At 32.4% G+C, this 24,418-nt stretch overlaps 1 protein-coding gene across 1 annotated transcript; it reads right to left on the bottom strand.

Moving 5' to 3' along the window:
* Positions 1-5,243: 5,243 nt before the first annotated feature.
* LOC110728067 lies at positions 5,244-11,243 on the bottom strand. The gene is made up of 6 exons (XM_021907684.1): positions 10,866-11,243; positions 9,338-9,487; positions 8,702-8,775; positions 6,700-8,571; positions 6,326-6,476; positions 5,244-6,235 (listed from the first exon to the last, which is right to left on the bottom strand). Exons 2-6 carry the CDS (start codon positions 9,477-9,479, stop codon positions 5,514-5,516), a joined length of 2,961 nt encoding a protein of 986 aa, XP_021763376.1. The 5' UTR covers positions 9,480-9,487; positions 10,866-11,243; the 3' UTR covers positions 5,244-5,513.
* Positions 11,244-24,418: the final 13,175 nt, after the last annotated feature.

Here is a 24,418-nt window from a genome sequence, read left to right as displayed (position 1 = left end):
TAAAAACTTCAGAACTAATTCGATAACAGTCTGGTTGTAAATCTTGCAATTACAGTTGGTTAATTTCACGAGTCAGTTTCTTTCTTTGCCTGATAAAGAGCAACCTCTATGAAGCTATTAATTACCTGCAAATTCTAGTTAAGGTTTTATTAAAGTAGTTGATAGAATTGTGCATGTTTAGCTTAAGAAGCAAGATTTGCATACATCTCTTTCAGACAGCTGGGTTAGCCCATCGAAATGATATCGTTCCCAGAACAAAATAGGCCCACAGAAGTCACTGTACTGCAAGTCTGTAACCCCTCGTACATTCATTTTGCACCTGCAACTTTGTCCTGCTTTTTTTTTTCTTCTTTAATTCTAGATCCCTTCTAGTTCTTCTGGGACCATAATTTCGAAGAGTGGCTATTACATTGAAGAGGCTCAAAATGTTACTCGATGAGTTGATTCGTGTGCATGTCTTGCTTATATTGATGTATCAGGATTAGTTCGATGGTTAGGCTGTTGTGTATTCAGAAAATTAGAAGTATCAAAATCATACTCGTAGAGTCGTATCACATGATCATGCCCCTCTTATGACAAATATTTGATGAACTCTTAAGCACAATCAAAGTTTACTTAGTTAGTAGGATTACGAAATTAGGGATGCTTAGTTATGGGAATAAAATCATAAAAAAAAAAAAAATTACATGTTTACTGTGAATGAACTTCTATGCCAAGTAATAATTACGTAAATTATTTCTTAGTTAAAGAACTACTCTTTGTTCTGGCATTTCTTAAATGATGTTCTTATTTATTGTAACAAAACCAACAAGAGAAAATAAGACTTTTTTTTTAGCCGTTTGGTATACTAGAACTAGAAAGCAACATAAATGAATGTATGAGGCGGTAATTAGATATATCAATGAAGAACATACCTAAATGGAAATTGGAAAATCATTTGACAACGTAGGAGTAGACCGCCAATAATCATCACGGCATCACCACAACACATAAAGGCACGAAACACATCGTCTATGATTTACTAATACTTTGGTACCTCTAATCAATAATAATGTGATTTTTATATGCTCATTTTGCATAAGAATGTTTTTATTTCGTGCAAGAATCATTTTCTTTAATTTTACTATTTCTCGAGCGTGGACCCCAAATTAATCATTATCGGAAAATTTTAAAAAAGAAAATCAAATTAATTAATAATCATTCTTTAAACCCTCATAAAAAATGAAATTACACATTGATAATTCTCTTACCATTTAATATTTTTTTTTTTTTTGGTTTTAATGTAGGCCCTCTAAATTAACTAGCAAAATTCCAAACAAAGTAATTAAAAAAAAAAAAATTAACTAATGTAGGCCTATATATATTAATGGATTTGGTAGTTTCTTGTAAAAAGGCAACACTTTAGGACCAAGTTTTAAAAGGCAAATACTCATTAAGTCACTACAAATATACATATATATTTTTTTTTAAATGGTGGGGTTTGCTAAGATTACAAGACTTTAGCATAATCAAATAAATGGACAACAAAACAAATGTAATGATAACAAAAATCGGTGATTTATAATTTAATTCAATTGTTTTTGTTACTCTTCTAGTCAGGCTTCTGATAAAAAAAAATAATAATAAAAAATAAAAAATAAAATCCGTGAATTCATATGAAGTTGATTGCATGTTGTTATTAAATAATACTCCATGAATTCTGGACTTGCTAGTTAGTCCATCAATTAAATTTCTTAAATCTGTAAATAATGGGATAGCAAAAACAAAGGATTAAAGAAAACAAAGTGGCTTTAACTATGTTTGGGTGAGTTTTGTCTTTTGATCATTTAAAAATAATTTTACTTTTGCTAACGAGGAGTCGTTAAATAATGCAAAGAAGATGTTAGATTTCATTTGTAAATGTCATATAACTTTTTATTAACGAATTAATTATTTGAAAAAGAAAAAAAATTACGAGTAGAAAATAACTTTACACCTATCTTACAATATTTATAACATACTTATCTTACTACGGAGTAATATTTATGGAGTGCACTTAAGCGCATAGCAACTATTTATTTGGGATAAATATAGGAGAACTAACTTGTAAATTCGTATCACATTGGATGATATTTGTAATTTTTATGGTTACACTTGTATTTTTGATGTACTATTACACATGCATATTATACTATAAGAGTACATGTTGTCTCAGGAATCATATTTATAGGTAACAATGATACAATATTTGATGTACAATTTATATACTTATATGTACCACTAGAAAAACATTTATAGTACTAAGGGAAAAACATTTATAGTACTAAGGGCATGTTCACATTTACTTAATTTCAGTTCAGTTCAGCTCTAATCAGTTTAATTCAGTTCAGCTCCAATCAGTTCAGTTCAGTTCAGTTCAACTCCTAATTTCCCTCTGTCATAAAATATTTATTTCAGCTTAGTTCAATTTAGTTCAGTTCAACTCCAGTCAGTTCAATTGAATTTAGTTCAGTTCAGTTAAGCTCCAATCAGTTCATTTCAGTTCAGTTCAGCTCTATTCGGTAAATGTGAACAGACCCTAAAACATTTAATGATACTATTTACCTATTTAAAGGTATTTTATATACCTATGTTCATATTTACAACTCATGTATCATCCACGACTCTTCTGTCATATTCATGCTATTTACAAGGCAAGTAAACAGCTATGCGCAAAGAGTTCTCTGAGACATCAAAATTTACCAACAAAACATTTTAAAGCCATACCTCAGTAAAAAATTTGTTATTGATATAACTTGCAAAATTGAAGGTCCCAAAACATACCCATATGCCATATCTCATGCACATTATATTGTGTAGTAGAAGTTGCAATAATACAGTCACTTATCATATTGAACATTTGACTCATTATTACCCAATTCCGCTCCATTTCTTTTTACTTGTAACTCATCATATAGAAATACAATTTAAGAAAAAGATTAAAAAATCTAACACATGTGAAATACATTTTTCATTAGAACAATTTAAACTATAACGCCTTGACATTTATTTTCCTTATGATGAATAATAAAAAGTAATGACTTGTCCATTTATCTACTTCAATATCTTTTGCATATTTTGTTGTTCATGTGTTGAGCTAAAAAAAAAAAAAAAAAAAAAAAAAAAAAAAAAAAAAACCTTAATGTAGAATTTAGGTATTTTCCTATTGAAAGATATAAGGTGGTGGTGAAATGCAACCACAGACAATATAACACCTACCAAATAATTTGGCCATTATTGTCATGTGCATGGCTTCATTTTTATAACTTTTTTTTTTTATCCTTTAATATAATAATTTTTCTGATTGGAGAAATAAACTTCCTGTAAAGTACATAATCATTTACTACTCATTTGTTTGGCTTTTGTTAAGCTGTTGACTCTTGCATCTATCTACAATTAGCACTTTTTTTATTAATAAATTTATTTTTAACTTTGACTTTTGCTCTGTTTCATTATAATGAAGGTTACGGTAGACTTTCTTACATTAAAAAAAAAAAAAAAAAAAAAAAAAAAAAAAAAAAAAAGTTAAAGCTTAGTCAGTATTCACACGAATGTAGTACGGTGTAGTAGTTAACTTTGCATTGAATTTATTTAATTTGAAATAAGAAAATTGTATCTATCTGTATTTTTACAATCAATATATAATCTGTAACTAATTAATTTAAATTAAATTAAACATTGCTAGTTGCTACTGTACAGTTGTAGTGTTGTACTGTCAATATAATAACTAATTTGGTCCAAGTCATAATTTTCATTAATGAATATAATGACCCTTTGAGACTTTTAATTAAAGCTGTATTTTGTTTCAAAAAAAAAAAAAAACTTTTACTCGTTTAGGGAGGTAAGAAATCAAATGAATGAATTATGAATATTCACTTTAATAAAATCAAATGAATATTCAGTATATAAGTAAATTAAAGCACTTTCTTTACCACTACTACGGAAGTATGGAGTACAAATTATCTTCAAAAATAAAAAATTACTCGTACAAATTACCTTCAAATAAATAAATATTCGGTAAAAAAATTACAATTTCCCTTCAAATTTAGTGTTTCTATTCAATTATTCATATACAAGTATATGATATCATAATACTATAATAGTACTGTTAACTTATAAAAAATGGACAAAAGAACTTCTTACATCTTAAATTCTTAATACTGTTTTTTTTTTTTTTTTTTTTTTTTTTGATGTTCCATCTGGTTCACCCTCTAGTAGTATGCGAGTATAAATAAGGGAGAAAATAACCTTTTTATTTTATTGGTAACACTTAATACTTTTGTTTGTTTCTTTTCTAAAAAATAAATGTACTATTTTTTTTATTTTTTTTTAACTTTTCCTAACACACATAAATCCCAGTTATTAGTTATGACTTATGAGTATTCAAAATCATAAGAAATAAATTGGTAAATCGCTTGGAGCACACTTGTATGTTAAATAGACAAACACTAATCACAATGACAAGCAAGCCAATTGACACATTGCAAATCCTATTAATTTTCAAATTTCTGGAGTTATTAGATAGATTTACCAAGTATTCCCAAAATCTGAGGTAAACTTCACTCTTTAAATTATACTACCTCCGTTATATATTATTTGTGACGATTAGACATTTTTCCTCTCTACTTTATCTTAAATCGTTGCAAATAATATGTAACGGAGATAGTACTTTGTATTTATATCATAATTTGAAATTTATTTGAGGCGCTCATTTCTTTAACCCGGTTCACCAAACAACTGATTCCAATCACAGATTCATACAAGTAAATCCGAATACTGATGAACCAACTCTGCTTCTAAACCCACCAACCCAATTTGTTGTTTTTTTATTGTTATTGCACATTTGTAATACTATGATGAAAGTTTAAATTTAAAATTCGGTTTATACGACTAGGGGTGGGTTGGTCCAAGTCTGCTCCAAATTAGACCTCGGTTAATCCACAGCCAAAGCTGGATAGTTTGGACGCGAGACCAAGAGAACCCATGGTTCTTACCGCCTACCAGCCTACCAACCCGACCTGAAGTTATTGTATCGAACCTGAAGTAACCCAACAGTCCAGCACGAACCTGGAGAATACAAAGGTTGATAGTTTTTTTGAAAATTATAAATCTAACAGATGATATAATCTTAAAAAATAAAAACTAAAAAAAAAAGTGAGCAATTCAAGATCATTTAATGCCACCAAACATGACATATGCTAGGGATATAAAATGATGGGGACAGATGACAAGAAACAGATCTTAATACCTCTATTTTATCTTTCCATCTCAAGTACAAAAGATATATAATTAACCCAGAATAAATACACATTTTTGCAACAATTTCCATCTAAACAGATCAGGAAAATGAGGGGGTAAAAACAGATTAGCAATGTTGAGTTAGTTATCATTGATACACAAAATAATTAACTTGGAATAATAATTTAATTAGGATGTAATAAACAAAGATTACGGGGAAAAAACGAGGGATGAAAAAAGCACCCTTCTTCGCGCTCTCAGCTGGTCCATTCAACAACAGACTCCTCTACAAGTTCTTCAAGAAGCTTCCCTTCAATTTCTTTGCCGATACTGTCAACTTGTAATCTTATTTGATCATTCCACCCTTTCCCTGTAACTTCCTTCCTCACCAGCCTCTCTACCAAACTGTGGTTGTCCCCACAATCAATTGAAAGGAACTTGACCTCGCCGGGCAACAATTCCTTCATCCAGGACCACACCTTGTCTGTCAATGCTGTCCCTGTGTCACTTTCCAAGCACCCATGGCTAGGCCTAACACATGATCCACCCCAATGGCTAGCAGTGGTTCCAAAACCCGTAATGTCCACTAGTGCCGCATTAACGCAGTCAAATACGAGCTTTCTGCATGATCTTAGCTGCCTCCTTTTCGCTTCGTGTAGTGGCTCCTTGGCGGTCAGGTCAATGTACTTATCTCTCAAGAGGGGATCTAATGGGCTGTCCGGGGAATGCCATCTGGCCAAGTTTGAACCCACTTGTCCCTCATCATTGAGACCTGCCATCGTTAGTAGGGATTGAACTAAGTAAAGATATTCGACCTCATCATCCTCTGCTCCTGGGGATACAAATGGAGAACTTAGAGGATAATTGGTGGACGTTTCTGCAAAGGATTCTTCCCATGATAAGGTCCTTGCAATTGATCCGATTGGTGGTGATTTATCAATCAAATTAGACTTGCCAAGACTCAGAGGAATATGCTCTCCTGTTTTATGAACGAATGAGGAATTTTTGGTCAGTGATAATTGGCAGTAAACACAAAAAATCATGTCCAAAATACAGAAAAGCTAAATACCATGCAAATGAGAATCAATGCTACGAGAACAGCCAAGTAAGGCACTGTCATCCTCTTCAAACGGACCTTCGAGGACTGAGTTAGGGCTAGGTTGTTGTTCCTGATTCTCCCCTTGAGTTACAGGTGCCCCTGGCTGGGATACAGCAAATCCCTACAAAACCACAGAATATACTTATAAAAATGCTATTTGTGATTGCAAAAACTTCAAAGGCATAACCAGATCACAAACAGAAGTTATTTAATAATCACAAACAGAAGTTATTTAATGATTTAAACATGAGATAAAAAAAAACTTTCAGATAAAGCATTGGTAATGCAAAAGCAGCAAGGCATATATTATACAAGACTACAAGTCATATAGGAATCATATTTACCTGCTGAGAAGAAATGCCTTGTCCAAGTCTTGTATCACTAAGATTTGTCATAACAGCCCCACTATGCAACCGCGAAGTTGGAGAGAGAACACCCTCAGAGTGATCATTGCTAGTTCTTCCAGGAGGTGCCAGGACTCCAGGAGTTTCGGCTGCTGCCAGTTGAGATTCATCATTACAAAGTGATTTATTGGACTTCTCTTTCCTAGACTTTTTATTCCTTGAGAAAAACAAGCTTGTGACCTTCCCAGTGAATGAGGTTTTTGATGCCTTTGCCTTCATTATTTCCTTCGAAAAATCCCCCTTGCAATGTGCCGGATTGGCAACTTCAACATTCAGCCTTTCTCCATAAGCTGTAGATGAAACAGGGACTGATTTTGATCTCAAAAGATTCTTGGGAGAATCAAAACCACATTCTCTTGCATCCATATTGCTATTCAAGCATGAAGTTGATCCCCTAGGATCTTGATCTTTATTGTTGTCCTCAACCTCACATATTTCAGAGTTCTTGATCTCAGAAAGTGCGAGCATTTCACCAAGCGTACTGGAACTTCTTCGAATGTGCCGTTGGTCATGATTATTATTGTTGTTGTTTCCATGTGATGCCATCATGGCCCATCTCTCAGAAAGTCTCTTTTTGGCTTCTCTACAAACTGACGACTCTGGGGAATAAGATGCACGGCTGAAAGATGACGAAGAAAATGGGCTACCAAATCTATTGACATAATCCCAAGAATGCCTTGACGTTGGCGACATAACTTCAGAATCACTAATATTTTCAGCGGCAAATTCATTTTCAGATTTTTCGAAAGAACTTTCATCCCCTGTATAGCCATTAGAAAATACGGAAGAAAGTAATGTTTCATCTCTTCGATGACCTGCCAGATTCTCACGCATCTGTTGCGTGATTTCCTTTGCCACTTCCCTTGCTTCTCGGGCCTCCTCATCCTCTGGTTCTTCAAAGAAACTTTCACTCGGTAGAACCCGCGGAGAGGATGGGGTTGAAGAGATTACTGCCTTAGGTTCATTACCCTTAGCAGGACTAGGTTTCAGCACCACTATTCGGGTGGGCTGAATAGGAGGACTATCACTAACCTTCCAGGACGATATAGTAGGCGGAAATCCCCTATGCTGGTTATCCCATGCATTGACCTGGTTTAACGAAACTTTCTTCTTTACTTGCTTTTCGTTCCTCTTAGCAGGTGCATCAAATTTGTCATCGCCCACCATTTTAGAAGGTCGAAGGACAGTAATACGTTTGGTTTCTGGAGATGGAGAGATGGATTCCCCAATAATGAACTGCTGAGAAAACAAAGAATTTGGCTCTTGAAGAACTTTGAGAAATAAGTCACCGTTGGAACTCAACACATCTAAAGCTTCTTGGAACTCCTTGGTCTGTCGTAGCTTCTCATCTGTGGAAAGACGTTTTGCTTCCATAAATTTTTGACGAATGAGTGCCAACTTTTTTTCATTCACATTTTCAGCAAATCTACCCTTTTGAGGAGATTTATCTCTTCTACAGTTTGTTCTTTGAGATTGCTGCCAGATCTCATATATGTCTTTATATTCATCCTGATCTCGATAGGGATAAGCCTCACTATCAATTTGCTTGTTGAGAAAGTCTGGTTCTTCTTGCCAATATCCTACTGGTATCTCTGAATGACTTGTTCGATAATAACCTCTTGATTGAATCCTCTGGGGAGCAAAATCAGGCTGTTGCTGAGGAATCACATCAAGTCCCATCAACTTTGCTACCACATTAGGTGGCTTCTGTTTTAATTCCAAGTCCTTTGACATTTCTTGAGCTATTAACATTTTTACAGGAGTTCCATTAGTTTTTCTGTTCGATGAAGACCTCCTTAAGTCAGAGACCATCTGAAAATCAAACAAACCACAATAATAAGATTAGAATACAAACTTGACTACACTGCTACACATGATAATTATGCAAAAATTTGGGGCAACAAAATGAATCGATTAAACATCACAAAAATATTCTATTTACCACTTTATCTTCCATCTCATCTGCGTTAATGCTCGACATCCTAGAGACATCAGATCGACATCTTGATAAAGAACCTGAAAATTAATCAGCTTATTGTCATTAGAGCTAGCCCCATAGTCTTTAACCAATATATAGATTTGCAACCTTTTTTATGAGGAAAATAATAATTTGACAGCACAAACTCCACAAAAGCAGCAATGAATGACAATATATATATATATCAAGTAGAAGAAGATGTAAATAATCAGGTCAGGATAAACATATAGCATGTTCAAATGATATTAAATGATATATTTTTTTTTTTTATTTACAAAAAACCGAAGAAGAAGAAGAAGAAGAAACTTGCTAACATTCAAGAAACAAATGAAATTCTAATTTTCATTTTTTTTTTTTTTTAAACAGCTTCATAATTGCATAAACTAAGATTAACACATATTACAAATAATGGACATGGACTCATGATAGCTCAATTGATGCTAGCATGCTACAAAAAAGCAGTATGGTGCACCCCTGCATGTAATTAAGCCAAGAAACTTGGACTTCGCATCATCCAAGCTAAACTTTTACAAGCCTAAGTTAACATATAAGTTGGTTGCCAAAGAAACAATATTTGACAGTATGAGTAAAAGTAATCACCGTCATTATATGGCTTGTCAGTGAGAAGCCGGTTTCCAGACATGCTGGAAGTTAAGTCGAAGAGGTTGACCATTCTTCCCAAACATCCTGGCACAGGTTTCTCAGAACCACGAGGTTTACCATTCAGTTGAATCCCATTCATTTGAGCACCTGCCACAACATGTTTCAAACCTTAATCCCTCTATATCAGATAGTAGTAGCCGAAGCACAATGTGAAATCACTTTACAGGGCAAACAAAGAACCAAATCAGAGCATCTAACACATTGTATTCAAATTTATGATCTTTCAGCCCTTAGAAAAACAATGCATCAATTCATACATAAATTTTGCACACCAAAACAAAACACACAGAATAACTAAGATCAAGTATCACATAAAAACTGTAACCATTGAAAGTACTAACAAAGTCGCAACCTTCTCCATCACAAATGCATGTACTCGACATCCCCCGCATAGAATGAAAGAACAAACAGCAGCTCAGACAGCAAAGAATAAGAGGTAAAACATCTCGAATTTAGTTCAAAACACAGATGGGTAAGTTTCGAGAAAGATCAAATACAATGCCCACAACTTGTATCCAGGAAAACAAAACCCCATATAAACCTCCTCCTCAACAAAGACCTCTCAGTGTCAGCTGATAAAACTCCCAGAAAAAAGGCAGGGAACAAACAGGAACAAAAGCATAGAAGAATAAAATAAGAATTTTGCAGATTAATCAGAATTATAGGGACTAATCCACTGATTTCTACTGTATACCCAAATGATATTTCACATCAAAGCTAAATAGAAAACCAACTACCCGCCAGCGTAAATCTCAAGGAAATCAATCAACGACCATCCTACAAAATTTATAATAGATTTAAATAAATAAAACCCAACTTCAGCATGATTATTCAACCCACATTCTAATCCAACCACCATGAAAAAAATAATAATTAGCTTGATTCTGGGAACTTTTACAACCCCAATATTGTAATCATTAACAAATCATAACTAAAAGTAAACCAAACTATACTATTCATATTGAAAAATTAAAAAACTAAAAAGAAAAAAGAAAAGAATTGATCCAGTAAAAAATTGGTTGATTGAGACCTTTTCAGTGATATTTGGAGTGAGTTGAAGCACAAACCCAGTAAATTTAAGAACATACCCAGTAAATTTAAGAACATACCCAGTAAAAATTACACATCAAATTTCAGAAATCTCAAAAAAAAAAAATTAAAAAAAAAATCCCAGAAATCCCCAAATTACTCAACCCGCATTCCAATCTAGCCACTAAAAACTGAAAAAATTAGCTTGATTTTACCCACAATTGCATAATCGGTAAAGTATACAATGATAACCAGCCCAAAAAAAACAAAAAAACTATTATTATTAATAAATTAAAAAAAATAAAGGGGAAAAGGCAAATTACAAGAAAAGCTGAATTTTTCCAAATAGCAGCCAAAAAAAGAGTAAAATAAAGACAGTACACTAAACAACTAGAAAAAAAATGCAAATTAAAAAGGGGATAGATTCTGCAAGCACCTCAGAAAAGCTAGAAGTGAGATCGGATGAGTAAAGACAAATCCAGTAAAATTAGAGTAAATTAAATCGAACCCAGAAAAATTCTCAGAAAACCCAGAAAAATGCAGTTTTTAGAAGGAAAAATAGTGAAGAATCAATTAACATTGTTTTCCGGTGGGTAGGTAGCAGCGGATTACACGGCGGTGGAAATGGTGGTGGTAGTAAAAGGAATGAAGAGAGTAAAACTAGAAAATAAAATTGGGTATTTGTTTTGGATTTGGAATAGTTTGGGTTAAGTTAAGTTTTTCTTTCACACTACTCTTTTTCTTACAAGTCTTATCGCTTTCTCTCTCCTAATTTTTTTGTGTGTTTGTGAGAAAAGAGGGTTGTTTTGATTTTATTTTATTATTTTATTTTATTCTATTCTATATTTCTATGGAGTATTATTTTATTTTTATTACAAGTAATATTTATATTAAATAAATAATAGAAGTAATAACAAAGTTTGGGTTTTGTCTTATTTACTTACTTTGAGAACACATTAGTATAAACCGTGTATTTTTTAGGTATTTAATTTTAAATTAATTTGATTGTTTTTTTGTGAGTGAAATATATAACGTGTGAGGATTTGATCATTTGAGGGATGTGGGGTTAGTTAATGAGTTTAGTTGGGATTTATTGTAAAATTTTGATTACGGAATAAGGGGAAGAAGAAAAGGAGTGATACAAGTTTTGTAGACTTTTTATTTCATTTTATGGAGTGTAAAAATGGAAATGTGTTTCAATAAAAACTTTTGAGATTGAGAGCTTTTTTGTGCCGTGTGGTCTGCTGTCAAGTCAGTAAAAATAACGGATTATACGTGCATAACGGGGTTACTATTCACTCGCATAACGGGGTTACTGGTTTTATCAGGATTGCTTGTATTTTTTTGAGGGTTACTTGTATTTTTTTTTTTCAGGACTTGTATTTTTTTTTCAGGGGTTACTTGTATTTTTTTTTTCCAGGGGTTACTTGTATTTTTTCTTTCAAGAGTTACTTGTATTTTTTTTTCAAGGGTTACTTGTATTTTTTTTCAAGATTTACTTGTATTTTTTTTAGGGGTTACTTGTATTATTTTTTTTCAGGGGTTACTTGTATTATTTTTTTTTTCAGGGGTTACTTGTTTTTTTTTTTCTTCAGGGGTTACTTGTATTTTTTTTTCAGGGGTTACTTGTAATTTTTTTTTCAGGGGTTACTTGTAATTTTTTTTTTTCAGGAGTTACTTGTATGGGTTAATTCAAGGGTTACTTGTATGAGTTACTTATTCAATGGTTACTTGTATGAGTTACTTATTCAATGGTTACTTGTATGAGTTACTTATTCAGGGGTTACTTATATGAGTTACTTCAAAGGTTACTTGTATGAATTACTTAGTCAAGGGTTACTTGTTACTTATTCAACGGTTGCTTGTAAGCCCCATACCAAACCAGTAACACCCTACAAGTAACCCTTGAGCAAAACTAGTAACACCCTACAAGTAATCTCTAACCAAACCAGTAACACCCTACAAGTAACCCTTGAGCAAAACTAGTAACACCCTACAAATAACTCTTAACCAAACCAGTAACACCCTACAAGTAACCCTTGACCAAAACCAGTAGCACCCTACAAAGTAACCCCTGACCAAACCAGTAACACCCTACATGTAACACCTGACCAGACCAATAACACCTACAAGTACCCCTGACCAAACTAGTAACACCATATAATTTTTGACGTAGAATGTTCGATATAAGATTCCACGAAGAAAATGAGCTCACATTTCTTTGGTTCTCAAAGATTTCACTACTTCAAATGTTGTTGATGATCTTAACGATAATTAATCACAATTTTTCACAGGAATTTAACACCCAATCTCTACAATTTCGGGCTTTAATTGCAACAATTTGGCAAAGAGGAGAGAGAAAATAGGTGGAGTAGATATATGGTTGTTGGCGATGTGTGGCTTGGCTTGAAAAAGAAGCTGAGAAAAGGAAAAATAATTTGACATAAAATTTAACACCCTTGATTTACTAACTAATAATAAACAAGAATTAAAGGAAAAATAAACAACCTTTAAATAAAATTGAGGAAGCATACACCTAAATCAGAGGTATTACCGCCACACTCAACAACATGTCAAGTGTTAAAGATTACAAAAATCTCAATAATTACAACCAAATAAATCTAAGTGAGCTATTTATACAACTCTATAAATTAAATTGGTTATAACAAAGTAATCGAAACACTTGAGCTCCTTTAGTTACGATCATCTCTTGATCAACCTGTTACAATCTTGACTGCTCACCATTAAGGACAAATTCCAAAATAGATTGTCGCAGGGCCACCATAAGAAAAAGACATGGCCGCAAACACAAGTAGCACAACAAAATAACATACACGTCAGCAAAAAAATAACTGAGTAATCATCACATATTAGAGTACGAAGAATAATATAAAAAAAAGCAACATTACTAGCTCATCAATTAATCAATGTAGTTCAAAACTACATTACACATTCTACTCTGAAAAAAATAACCTTTATCAACTCAACCTCGAATAATAATACAACCCTTCACGCAATTAACTCATAACCAATAAATGTGTCATGCTCTTTGTTTTATACCTAGCCTTGGACATGGGTAATTCGAATAACAAACCAACAAGTATAAAAACTTGAATACTCTCAATAACCAGAAAACACCTTGAACCAGACCACATACAGGTCAATTCCCACTGTAGGGGACCATAGAAAAATAAATAATAAAGATTGTACCTCATTTTTTGACTCATGATTATCATCCTCTTACCAACATGCCAAGGACTAAGGTATGTAACGCCGAGCCTCAAACCAAGAACAAAATATAATTCTCAACCTTTTGATCTCATACATCGATCAAATAATCATTCACAACTAATAGATAATATCTCAATAATGGCACATGCCCCAAATTATATGACAATTCGATTCATAAATATCTTAACTCTTATAGGGCTAATACTAGTACTCAAAATTAATTAATTCTCAACCCAAAAATAATACTTTACATGAATAACTCTAAACCTCGATAAAACAATACTCCCTATAGCAACAACATTAAAACCCTAGAAATAATCAATCATAAACAATAAAAGTAATACGATACTCATATCTAATCAAATCATATAATACCAATAATCAATCATATACATATACAACCTTGATCACACAATTTACGATTATAAAATCTACACATAATAATAATACATAGTACAAATAACAAATCATATCACACATAATAATACGAAATATAATACAAGCATCCCAAAATTTCGTGAGATTACACATAATAAGCAATACAACCAAAATACTATCAAACGACTCCGAGTGTGTCAGTGTGATTACCTCTCAAAGAGTTGAATGTTTATAGAAGAATTGATGGAGAATTAATAGTTGGATGGAGTTTATATTGGGTGGGATTGAAGAAGAACTGATGGAGAATTAATAGTTGAATGGAGTTTATATTGGGTGGAATTGAAAGGGAAGATCAAAGAGAGGAATCTTGCAGCTAGTTCACGCACGAACACAACAAAGTCAATCCAAAGAGCAAAACAATTTTCACACGGCTGCACTAGTAGATTAGTTTAAATAAATAGGAAAATTTGTCGAAAATAACAAGACCTTTGAGCAATCTTCCCAAAATAGCACCACCTTTCGATTATTCCAAAAAACAACCTTTCACATACTTCCGCTATAAATGGTACGTGACCGGTTAGTAACCTGTTTTACAGGTTACCTATGACACGTGTCATAATATTACTGGCCAATTTTTTTTTAACAATTTTGATTTATAAATAAAATATAATAAAAATAAATAAATAAACCTTAAAATCAAAGAAATAAAAATAAACCCCCTGCTCAGCCACCCTTTTCACCGGAACCACCACCCCCACCGACTCACCCCTCCTGAAACCACCCCATCTTAGCCCCCATCCCCCCTTCCGACACCCTTACCCTTTTCCGTCATCATTTCCGGCCCCCCATTCTCCTTCCCTTCCTCGTTTCTGGCCCCCTTTCCTTTTCCGCTACCATTTACGGCCCCTGTTACTCTGTTAGCATATACTCCGTAATTATGTAAATAATTTAAGCCTTAATTTATGCCTAGAAATCAGTGTAGTTGATAGTGATAAATTTGTAATTAAGTGTAATCTTGTATTCCATATATAGTGGATTCTATAGGTTGTAATGCACGATTATATAAAGGGAAGGAAGGATGACAATATCCTCAAGGGAGTATTTCACCTATTCTTACATTCTTCATGTCATGGTTGTGTAAAGGGGAAGAGTTTGAAATTGGAGACAATGAAGAGAAGAAGCTAAGGGTTGAATTTGCTACGGGGAGGAGAGGGGGGTTGAAATCGGGAACAGTGAAGGAGAAGGGGCATGGAAGGGGAGGGAGGTTCTGAAACAGGGAAAGGGCCAAAGGGGGGTTGGGCTGGCAGGGGAGGGGTTGGGCAAAGGGTTTAAAACTTTAAATTTTAAGTTTTTTAGTTTTATTTAAAATCAAAATTGTAAAAATATAATTGAACCATAGATATTGTGACATGTGTCACGGTGTAACCTGTAATTCAGGTTACAAGTTTTTTGTACCATTTATAGCGGAAGTATGTGAAAGGTCGTTTTATTTTGGAATAATTGAAAGGCAGTGCTTTTTTTGGAACACTGCTCAAAGGTGGTGTTATTCCCGGCAAATTTCCCAAATAAATAAGCCTATTTTTAGGGTTTGAAATAGTTTATATACCCTTACGAATATATTGTCCTATTTAAATTAAAATAGGGTTTTACAACCTTCTCGAACGCTAAATAAAAATATGAGATTAGGAAATAAAGTTATTTAATAAATAAAAATAAACTATAATTTTTTTATATAATATATTATATAAATTCGTAAAATATTCGGGTATTACATAAAATGTTACTACGTATTAAGAACATATAAAAATATTGATATTATGAAACTTTAAATGATTATTTTTTTGAGGAAAACACGAACCAAGAAATTTAATTAGGATAATTTTACAATCATTACCCAAAAAGGGTGTCTTGATTTTGAAACAAAGCCCAGCGAAAACAACTTAGGCCCCGTTCTTTTGACATGGTCTGCTTTGCTCTGCTATGATCTCTTTTTTTTTCTGACAGGATTGCTCTGATCTACTTAATTAGTAATAATAAATAATTAACAATAATTAAAATCTACAAACCTCTTCTTTCAAAAAAAAAAAAAATCTACAAACCTCCAACAATTTTCCAATATACTCTGTATTAGGCCCTGTTTGATTCACCTTAATTTTGTTGAACTGAAATTATTTTTACTGAACTGAACTTATTTTTACTGAACTGAAATTATTTTTACTGAACTTAAATTATTTTTACTGAACTGATATTATTTTTACTGATTTTCTATTATAATTCTTCTTTAAGAAAACTGAATTTTACTGAACTAAACTTATTTTTACTGAACTGAAATTATTTTTACTGAACTGAAATTAATTTTACTGAACTGAACTTAATTTTACTGAACTGAAATTATTTTTACTTAATATTATTTTTTTAAGGTGAAAAGAACAGGGCCTTAACATAACTATGACATCACTAATTACCTTAATTAAGTGTAGTTTATGCCTTTTAAAATCTCATTTTGTGACTTACTAATAAGGAAAAATTGTCAAAAATGATACGAACTTTAGGTGATCTGCCAAAAACAAGTTAATCTTTTAGTTATTTCTAAATAATACAAACTTTGCTGAGTATCCGCTTTAAGCAAGTTATGACCTGTTGCTTTTTTTTATAGGTTGTATGGGACACGTGTCATCGTTTTATTGGTTAAGCAATTTTTTTTTATCTTTTTCAATTTAGTTAATGTTTTTAATATTGAAAAAAAAATTGAATAATATTAATTATTATTATAAAAAAAAGCCACCCATTATTATTAAAACTCCTATTTTTTAAAAAATCATTATTATTATTATTATTTGTTTAAAAAGAAAAAAACGACCCACCACCACAGCTCAGCCCTCAAGCACCTTCCTCCTCCACCTCTATTCGACGGCTCGCCGCCCAGACTCCCCCAACTTCCTCGTGCCGACCGACCAACCGACCATCCTGCCGCTAGTCATCCCCATCCCTGTTCCCCGACAACCAGCAAACCACGTTCCCCAAAATCGTCCCTCCCTAGCAAAACCACCAAAAAAATCCATCTCCCACCCTCGAAAAACCCTAATCGGACCTCCCAAGCCACCTCTAGGGGTTCGACTAGGGTTTTTCGGGGGTGGGGGATGGGTTTTTGGTGGTTTAGCGGGGGAGGGAGGGTTTTGGAGAAGGGTGTTAGTTGGTTAAGGGAGGAAGGAAGGGGGTACAGTAGTGAATCGCGGGGGAAGGATTCGGCGCCGGCATCGGGGAGTGAGGGTTTGAAAGCGGCCGGCGTCGGGGCTAGGAGGGTTTTGGGGGCGCCGGCGGTGGGTGGCTGGTGGAGGAATTAGGAGATTTTTTTTTAAGAAAATTTTTAAAAAATATTTTAGTTGTTAATTTTTTAAAAAAAAGTTTTAATTTTTAATTAACCATAATTAAAGTTGTTATTAAGAGTTAATTACATTGTTAAAAAAAAATATTAAAATGAAAAAAAAATTAATCGGTCATTCAGGTTGCTGGTAAAATAACTTGCTTAAAGCGGATACTCACCAAAGTTTGTATTATTTAGAAATATTAAAAGTTTGACTTATTTTTGGCGGACCGCTCAAAGTTTGTATTATTTTTGACAATTTTTCTGATTAATAAACACCTTATATTATCAACCAAAAATATAAATTTATGACATATCATTAATCAGCTAAAAAAAATGTAATTTATGTCATTTAATATTTTTTAATCACTTATCAATGATTTTCTTTACTAGCTTAAATGTAGATTATATTCAATGTGATGATAGATAATGTCATAATTGGGCTGATTTGCCGGAAAATGACAAATAATTGTAAAAATTAATCCCTTTCAAACATATATATTGGCACATTGTTGTTTCATCTATTTATATTCTTGTCCTTGATATCTTACGAGGTAATTCTATACCCTCCTTCATTAATAGGTATTTTATATAATTTTGATTCCAAAAAGGAAAAACACTTATAAAATTTCCGATTTTTGCCCTATAAATTTGTGTAATGTATAATATATAAGCTAGTATCGAAAGTGTTAGCAAATAGATTAAAATTATTCCTAATGATATTATCACTGCAAATCAAATTAAAGCGCCTTTACTCTTGGGAGATTAATTGTCGACAATTTGTTAGTAGCTTTTGAAATATTTCATCATGTGAAGGCTTCTAAGGCTAAAAAAAGGTAATTATCCCTCAAGTTGAATGTGGAGAAAGTTTATGATGATAGGGTGGAATAGGATTTTCAAGAAGAGTTTTTGGTAACGATGAATTTGAAGAGGGTCGGGGTGGATAATAGGTCAAGGAATGAGTTCGGTCGACGAGTGTAGTTCTTAGTGTAGGTGAATGGGACGGGCAACCGAGTGATCAGGAATTTAGGTCAGATCAGGGCATTCAAAAAGGGATCCTATCTCCCTATATCTCTTTATTTTGGTGGCTGAGGCCCTCTCGGGTTTGTTAAGGAAGTCTTTAGAAATGGGGGCATTACATGGGCTTTGTGTTGCAGCTAGTTCGGCTTCCTTTGTTTCTCACTTGTTGTTTGTAGGTGATTGTGTCATATTTGGTAAAGCCATGATGGAAGAAGCAAATGTGATAAAAAAAAAAAAGCTAAGTCCTTCAATTCTATGAGAGGGTTTTTTGGTCAAATGGTAAATCTTGGCAAAACAACGATTTCGTTCAATAGAGGGGTTAGTTGATGAGGGGAGAAGACATATTATTGGTTCGTCGTTTGGAATGAAAAATGTGGACATCCATGACAAATATTTAGGTTTACCATTGGTGGTGTGAAGATCAAAAAAGTGCATCACCTAAGGAATAAAGGAGAAATTATGAAAGAAGTTATAAAGGTGAGAGGGGATTTCAAAAGCGAGTAGGGAAATCTTTAATAAGGTAGTGACCCAATCTATCCCTACTTACATGATAAATATTTTTATACTCCCGTCCTCCTTTTGTGATGAGATTTGCTCTCTTATTTCCTATTTTTGGTGGGGTTAAAAGAAAGAAGAAAGAAAGCTTCATTGCATGTCTAGCATGAAAAAAAGTTGTGTAAACTAAAGTTAAAAGGGGGATTGGGATGTTTAATTGGGAAAATTAGCAAGCTTAGCGAACAAGTTTGGCGGTCGACCTCAAACCCGAATTTGTTGTCGCATCGTGATCTTAAGACACACTATTTTCCTCAAAGTTTCATTTTTAAAGGCAATTTAGGGTTATGACCCAAGCTACACTCGGAGGGGAATTTTTGAAGTGAAATGGGTTCTTGTTGATAGAGGTGTGACATGATGGCTTAGGTTGGTAGTGTGGAGCATAATTGTATTTGGGCTAATTGATGGATTCCTAACACTTAATCCAGAAATTACTCTGTATTGTAGAGCAGAAAAATATGATATTATATAACCAATGTATACATGCATGATTTATCTGTCATGTTAATCCTTATTTTGTTTGCTCATATGTTCCTATTGTTGGCTTATTTGATTCTTTTGTTGCTTAATTGGTTCATTTGGTTGGCTTATATGTTGCTTTTGTTTGCTAATATGTTTCTACGTTGGTTTTATACTTCTTTTGTTAGCTGATATGTTACCTGATATTTTTTTAATGTCTGATGAATTCCTTTTGTTGGTTGCTATCAGACATCAGTTGTTTGGTAAATTTCTTTAATTGGCTAATATCTTTATTTTATTGGTTGATATGTTTATTTTGTTCGCTTATATGTTTTATTAAATTTGTTGGCTGATATGTTTATTTAGTGGTTTATATGTTTCTTTTTAAAAAATTTTAAAAAATTGGGACAATGTGAATTTTGGGAGAAGTTATTCGATCAAGAGATACGTTCATAAATTAAATTAAAAGAGAATCGGAATATAATAAACTCAATTGATTCTGATATGAAATTAACTTTTTACGCAAGAATTTTTCATTATATTTTGTAAAGGTAGTGCTCTCTTTTTCAACTTATTTTTTCTCACCACTACCTTTACCAAAAAGAAAAAAAAAATCAATTTTTTTTTATTTTTTTATATTTGTATATTTTTTTTTAGAGAAAAAGGAAATATATTAATACTGTTTAAGTTGAGCTAAATTTTGTACATAGATAAATGATTATTTGACATTAATTTTGTTTAGCCACATATACAATTTTCTTAACAAAATAATTAAAATTTAACGTTTGCTTTTAAAATGATTAGAACTAATACAGAGTACATCTTTCTTTCTATTTAAAAAAACATTTTCGGTAAATTAAGAAATATCATTAATTAACATACAAATATCATTCTACGTAAAATGACTTTTATACATACGTGATACGTGATAAAACTTAGAAAAAAAAACCCTACAAAACAATGAGCACCCGAAATAGGAATAATAGTTAGAGAGATTGTGTGTAAAAAACCCTCAAAGTATCATCGTGGCTCGTGGTGGATTGCTCTCAAATAATGCGTCCAACACCAATATTTATAGTTGAGGATGGGTAGATAAAATTGTCTAGAAAATTTCTTGATTATTCTTGTAGCTGTAATGTTCTAGAAATTTCATAAGCCATTGTTTCTACTTCCTTTCGATTTCAAATATTGTCTAGAATATTCAGGGATGATACAAGCATGTAAATAATTCTTGAAAATCAATGTCAAGCATTAACCTTATTTGAATCCCTTCCCTACCTTATAAAAAGTATATGATTGCTCTTATGAATAGTGTGATGCCAATTATACCCTTCGAAATTGTGCGTTTGACAATTATACCCTCATTAATATGTACAATTTTTTTTTTAATAATTAAAATTTAACGTTTGCTTTTAAAATGATTAGAACTTTGACAACTTTTTTTTGATCAAAAAGTGAAGCTATTGTTGGTAAGATAGCTAAATAATTAATACAAGTACATCTTTCTTTCTATTTAAAAAAACATTTTTGGTAAATTAAGAAATATCATTAGTTAACATACAAATATCATTCTACATAAAAATGACTTTTATACATACGTGATACGTGATAAAACTTAGAAAAAAAAAACCTACAAAACAATGAGCACCCGAAATAGGAATAATAGTTAGAGAGATTGTGTGTAAAAAACCCTCAAAGTATCATCGTGGCTCGTGGTGGATTGCTCTCAAATAATGCGTCCAACACCAATATTTATAGTTGAGGATGGGTAAATAAAATTGTCTAGAAAATTTCTTAATTATCTTGATTATTCTTGTAGCTGTAATGTTCTGGAAATTTCATAAGCCATTGTTTCTATTTCCTTTCGATTTCAAATATTGTCTAGAATATTCAGGGATGATACAAGCATGTAAATAATTCTTGAAAATCAATGTCAAGCATTAACCTTATTTGGATCCCTTCCCTACCTTATAAAAAGTATATGATTGCTCTTATGAATAGTGTGATGCCAATTATACCCTTTGAAATTGTGCATTTGACAATTATACCCTCATTAATATGTACAAGTTTTTTTTTAAATGAATAGTGTTTGACAACTATACCCTCCAAAATGTTTATTTACTTAACTATTTTCTCTCATTAATGTTAGTTGTCATGGACATTTATACTTCTAAACATAGCTGCTTACATATCATTATTTTATTTGTGATTTAAGGCCAATCGAAAGAAGGCTAGCTATGACGCGCGCATAACGCGTGTTAACTTTCCTAGTTATCCGAAAGATTCTAGAATATGCGTGCACATACTCTTCGATACAGGAGATAAGAACAAAAAAAAATGTAAACCACACCCAACACAATGAACTAATGATGTTGTATTTTGTTACAAGGTCTTATATTAATCAAGGATCAAGGGCAACAAAACAAGAAATCAGTAGAACAGGAAGGGTGTGATCTTGGATCAAATGACTGGATTAGGAAATATGGCTGGTCAAATATCAAAAGGCCCTCCAACTAGAAGATCTTTTGATGGGACTTCCAACGGATCTTTCTTTTAACGTTCCCAAATCACGAAGCCCCACAATATTTAATTAATTATTTTTTATTCTCTTTTTTAATAGTACTGGAATAAAAATACAAAATAATTTCAGTTTGAGTTAGATTTGTCTCAATGATTTAAATTACTAATGCTTGCTATTTCCTTCGTCTCTTAATATAAAATCTCTTTATAGCATTTATTACTCACATAATAAAGAGAAAAAAGTTTTTAATTTAGGGAGTACTTAGTATTTCTTATACACATGTAGTAATTACAGTTTACAGATATTTTAAACTTTTAGTCAAACATGTATGCATTAAAAATTGTGCAAAACAAATAGCACATACGTAAAGGAATGGATACAATACTCCATTCCTTATACTATGTAGGTGTTGTAAGTAACGGAGTATTGTACCTTGAGTAATTTAATAACACATTACAAAATTATACTCCATTGGTGTTTTATTTTATTAATATGTTATTATCAAATAATATGATTATAGGTAATTACAATAGTCTAAGGGTATGTTTTGATCACCTTTATTTTTATTTTGAATACTAGTAGTTTATTTACTAAGCTTTTAACTTCAAAGTTAGAACTATTATTGAATACCTTTCCACACACTTAACTAAATGCATAGGTAGTTGGTATAAGGTAACATTCTATGCACACATCCTAGGAGTAATTATTTTGGATTCATACCATAACCTTTTAATTTTTCGGAGAACCTAATTCTCACATCATAAAATAATCTAATTATACATTAGTGAATTACATGTAAAGAATTTGGTATTACTTAGAAGCAAGTAGGAATTAAAGAAGAGAAAACTAAAAAGAAAAGCCACAACATTTGTATACTCCATTGCCCCACATGCTTCACCATTTACTTCACAAATAGGAAGTATAAGGTACAAGTAGATTAAGCATTAAGGCATTTTTTGTGTGTGACTATCTGCCACTATTTAGCATGACCACCATTAATACATTATCACTCTATGTCAAACGGGTTTGGACCGCACTCGTCATGAGTGTCCACTTTCCACTTCAAAACCATATAGAAATAAAGGGAGTAGTCCCTTAGCCTTATAAAATTGAGGTTCATAACATTTTTTAATATAAGACACTTACATGTATTGTTTGAGATGTCTACCTTCAATGCTGTATGAAGAAATAAGTACAAGGTAGACATTTTATACTGAAAAGGAAAGGTGAATTAAAGCTTCTTTTGTTACCCATAATTCAACAATAATTACACTTTGTGACTCAGAAAATCTGTAAAAGTGAAAATCTCTTGCAGTAAGGCAGTAAGTAGTACTGGAATTTTCTTGCATCTTATGAAGACAGTGCGTAATAAAGCTTGGCCCATCATCAAATGTACGAAGGATAAGAGTTTTTTTTTTTTTTTTTTTTTTTTTTTTTTTTTTTTTTTAGCAAAAGGATAACAAGTATTTAATGAGAAAGCAATGAACTTTAGATACAGTTATTATGTGCAAAAATGCTTTTTTTTTTTTTTTTTTTTTTTTTTTAAAAAAATAATAATTTAGATGGCTTTTGTTGTTGCAGGGTTGCTTGAATTTAAAAGAGCGTTTATTAGAACCCTATGTAATCACATTAGTAATCCAACTTAGAGTCTAGTGAGAAGTGAGTTAAATGTAGTGACAAAATATATTACCTCTAGTTATTATTACTCTCAACAAAAGAATATTTTATGTCTTACAAATAATACCCCTTAGTTGCGAATAACCAGAACCGAAGGTAGTAAGTTGTATTTGTCTAAGGATTAAGGTTAATAACCTGTCAAAAAAGAGGATCAAGGTTAAGATGAGAGTGAGACTAACTACCCTGATGTATATGTAAAAGATTAAATCACTGTCTTTAACATTGAAAAGTGACAAAATATTGGAACAACCCAAGTAAGAAATTGAGAAGAAAGAAACAATAATACTGTAATAATATTAATAGGCCAGAGAAATAATTTACTATGTATTCTTTACAGTAATATACCCGTACTCATAGTTTATAAACTTCGACCATCAGTTTCTGACTTTCTGTAGATAGTTAAGTCTCTAGGGACGTCGTACTCGAGATCTAATCTTATTTGTACTGCATGTATCGACCACAATCTGCCACCTCGAGCACACCCCGCCCCAAAGAGACAGTAAAGGGTGTAATTGCACAAGTCAAATACTAGTTTATATGCAGGAAGTTCGCCTGGATTCAAGTAATCTATCCTTAAGGGAATCAAGGTTGAGAACTCAGTGCTTGTTATACAGAAAATATTGTAAAATAAAATCTACGTTACGAGTCAAGATTAATTAATTAATATACTTCCCTCTCTTTTCACTAGGGACTAACTGATTTTCCTTCTTGCTAAAGCTACCTCTAACTGAACCATAATGATAATTAACGAGGGCACGAGGCGCCCCTTCCCTATACCTGATGCATT

Source organism: Chenopodium quinoa, unplaced genomic scaffold (assembly GCF_001683475.1).
Source record: "Chenopodium quinoa cultivar QQ74 unplaced genomic scaffold, ASM168347v1, whole genome shotgun sequence".
NCBI lineage: Eukaryota > Viridiplantae > Streptophyta > Magnoliopsida > Caryophyllales > Amaranthaceae > Chenopodium > Chenopodium quinoa.
This window is presented reverse-complemented; position numbering and strand designations above follow the sequence as displayed.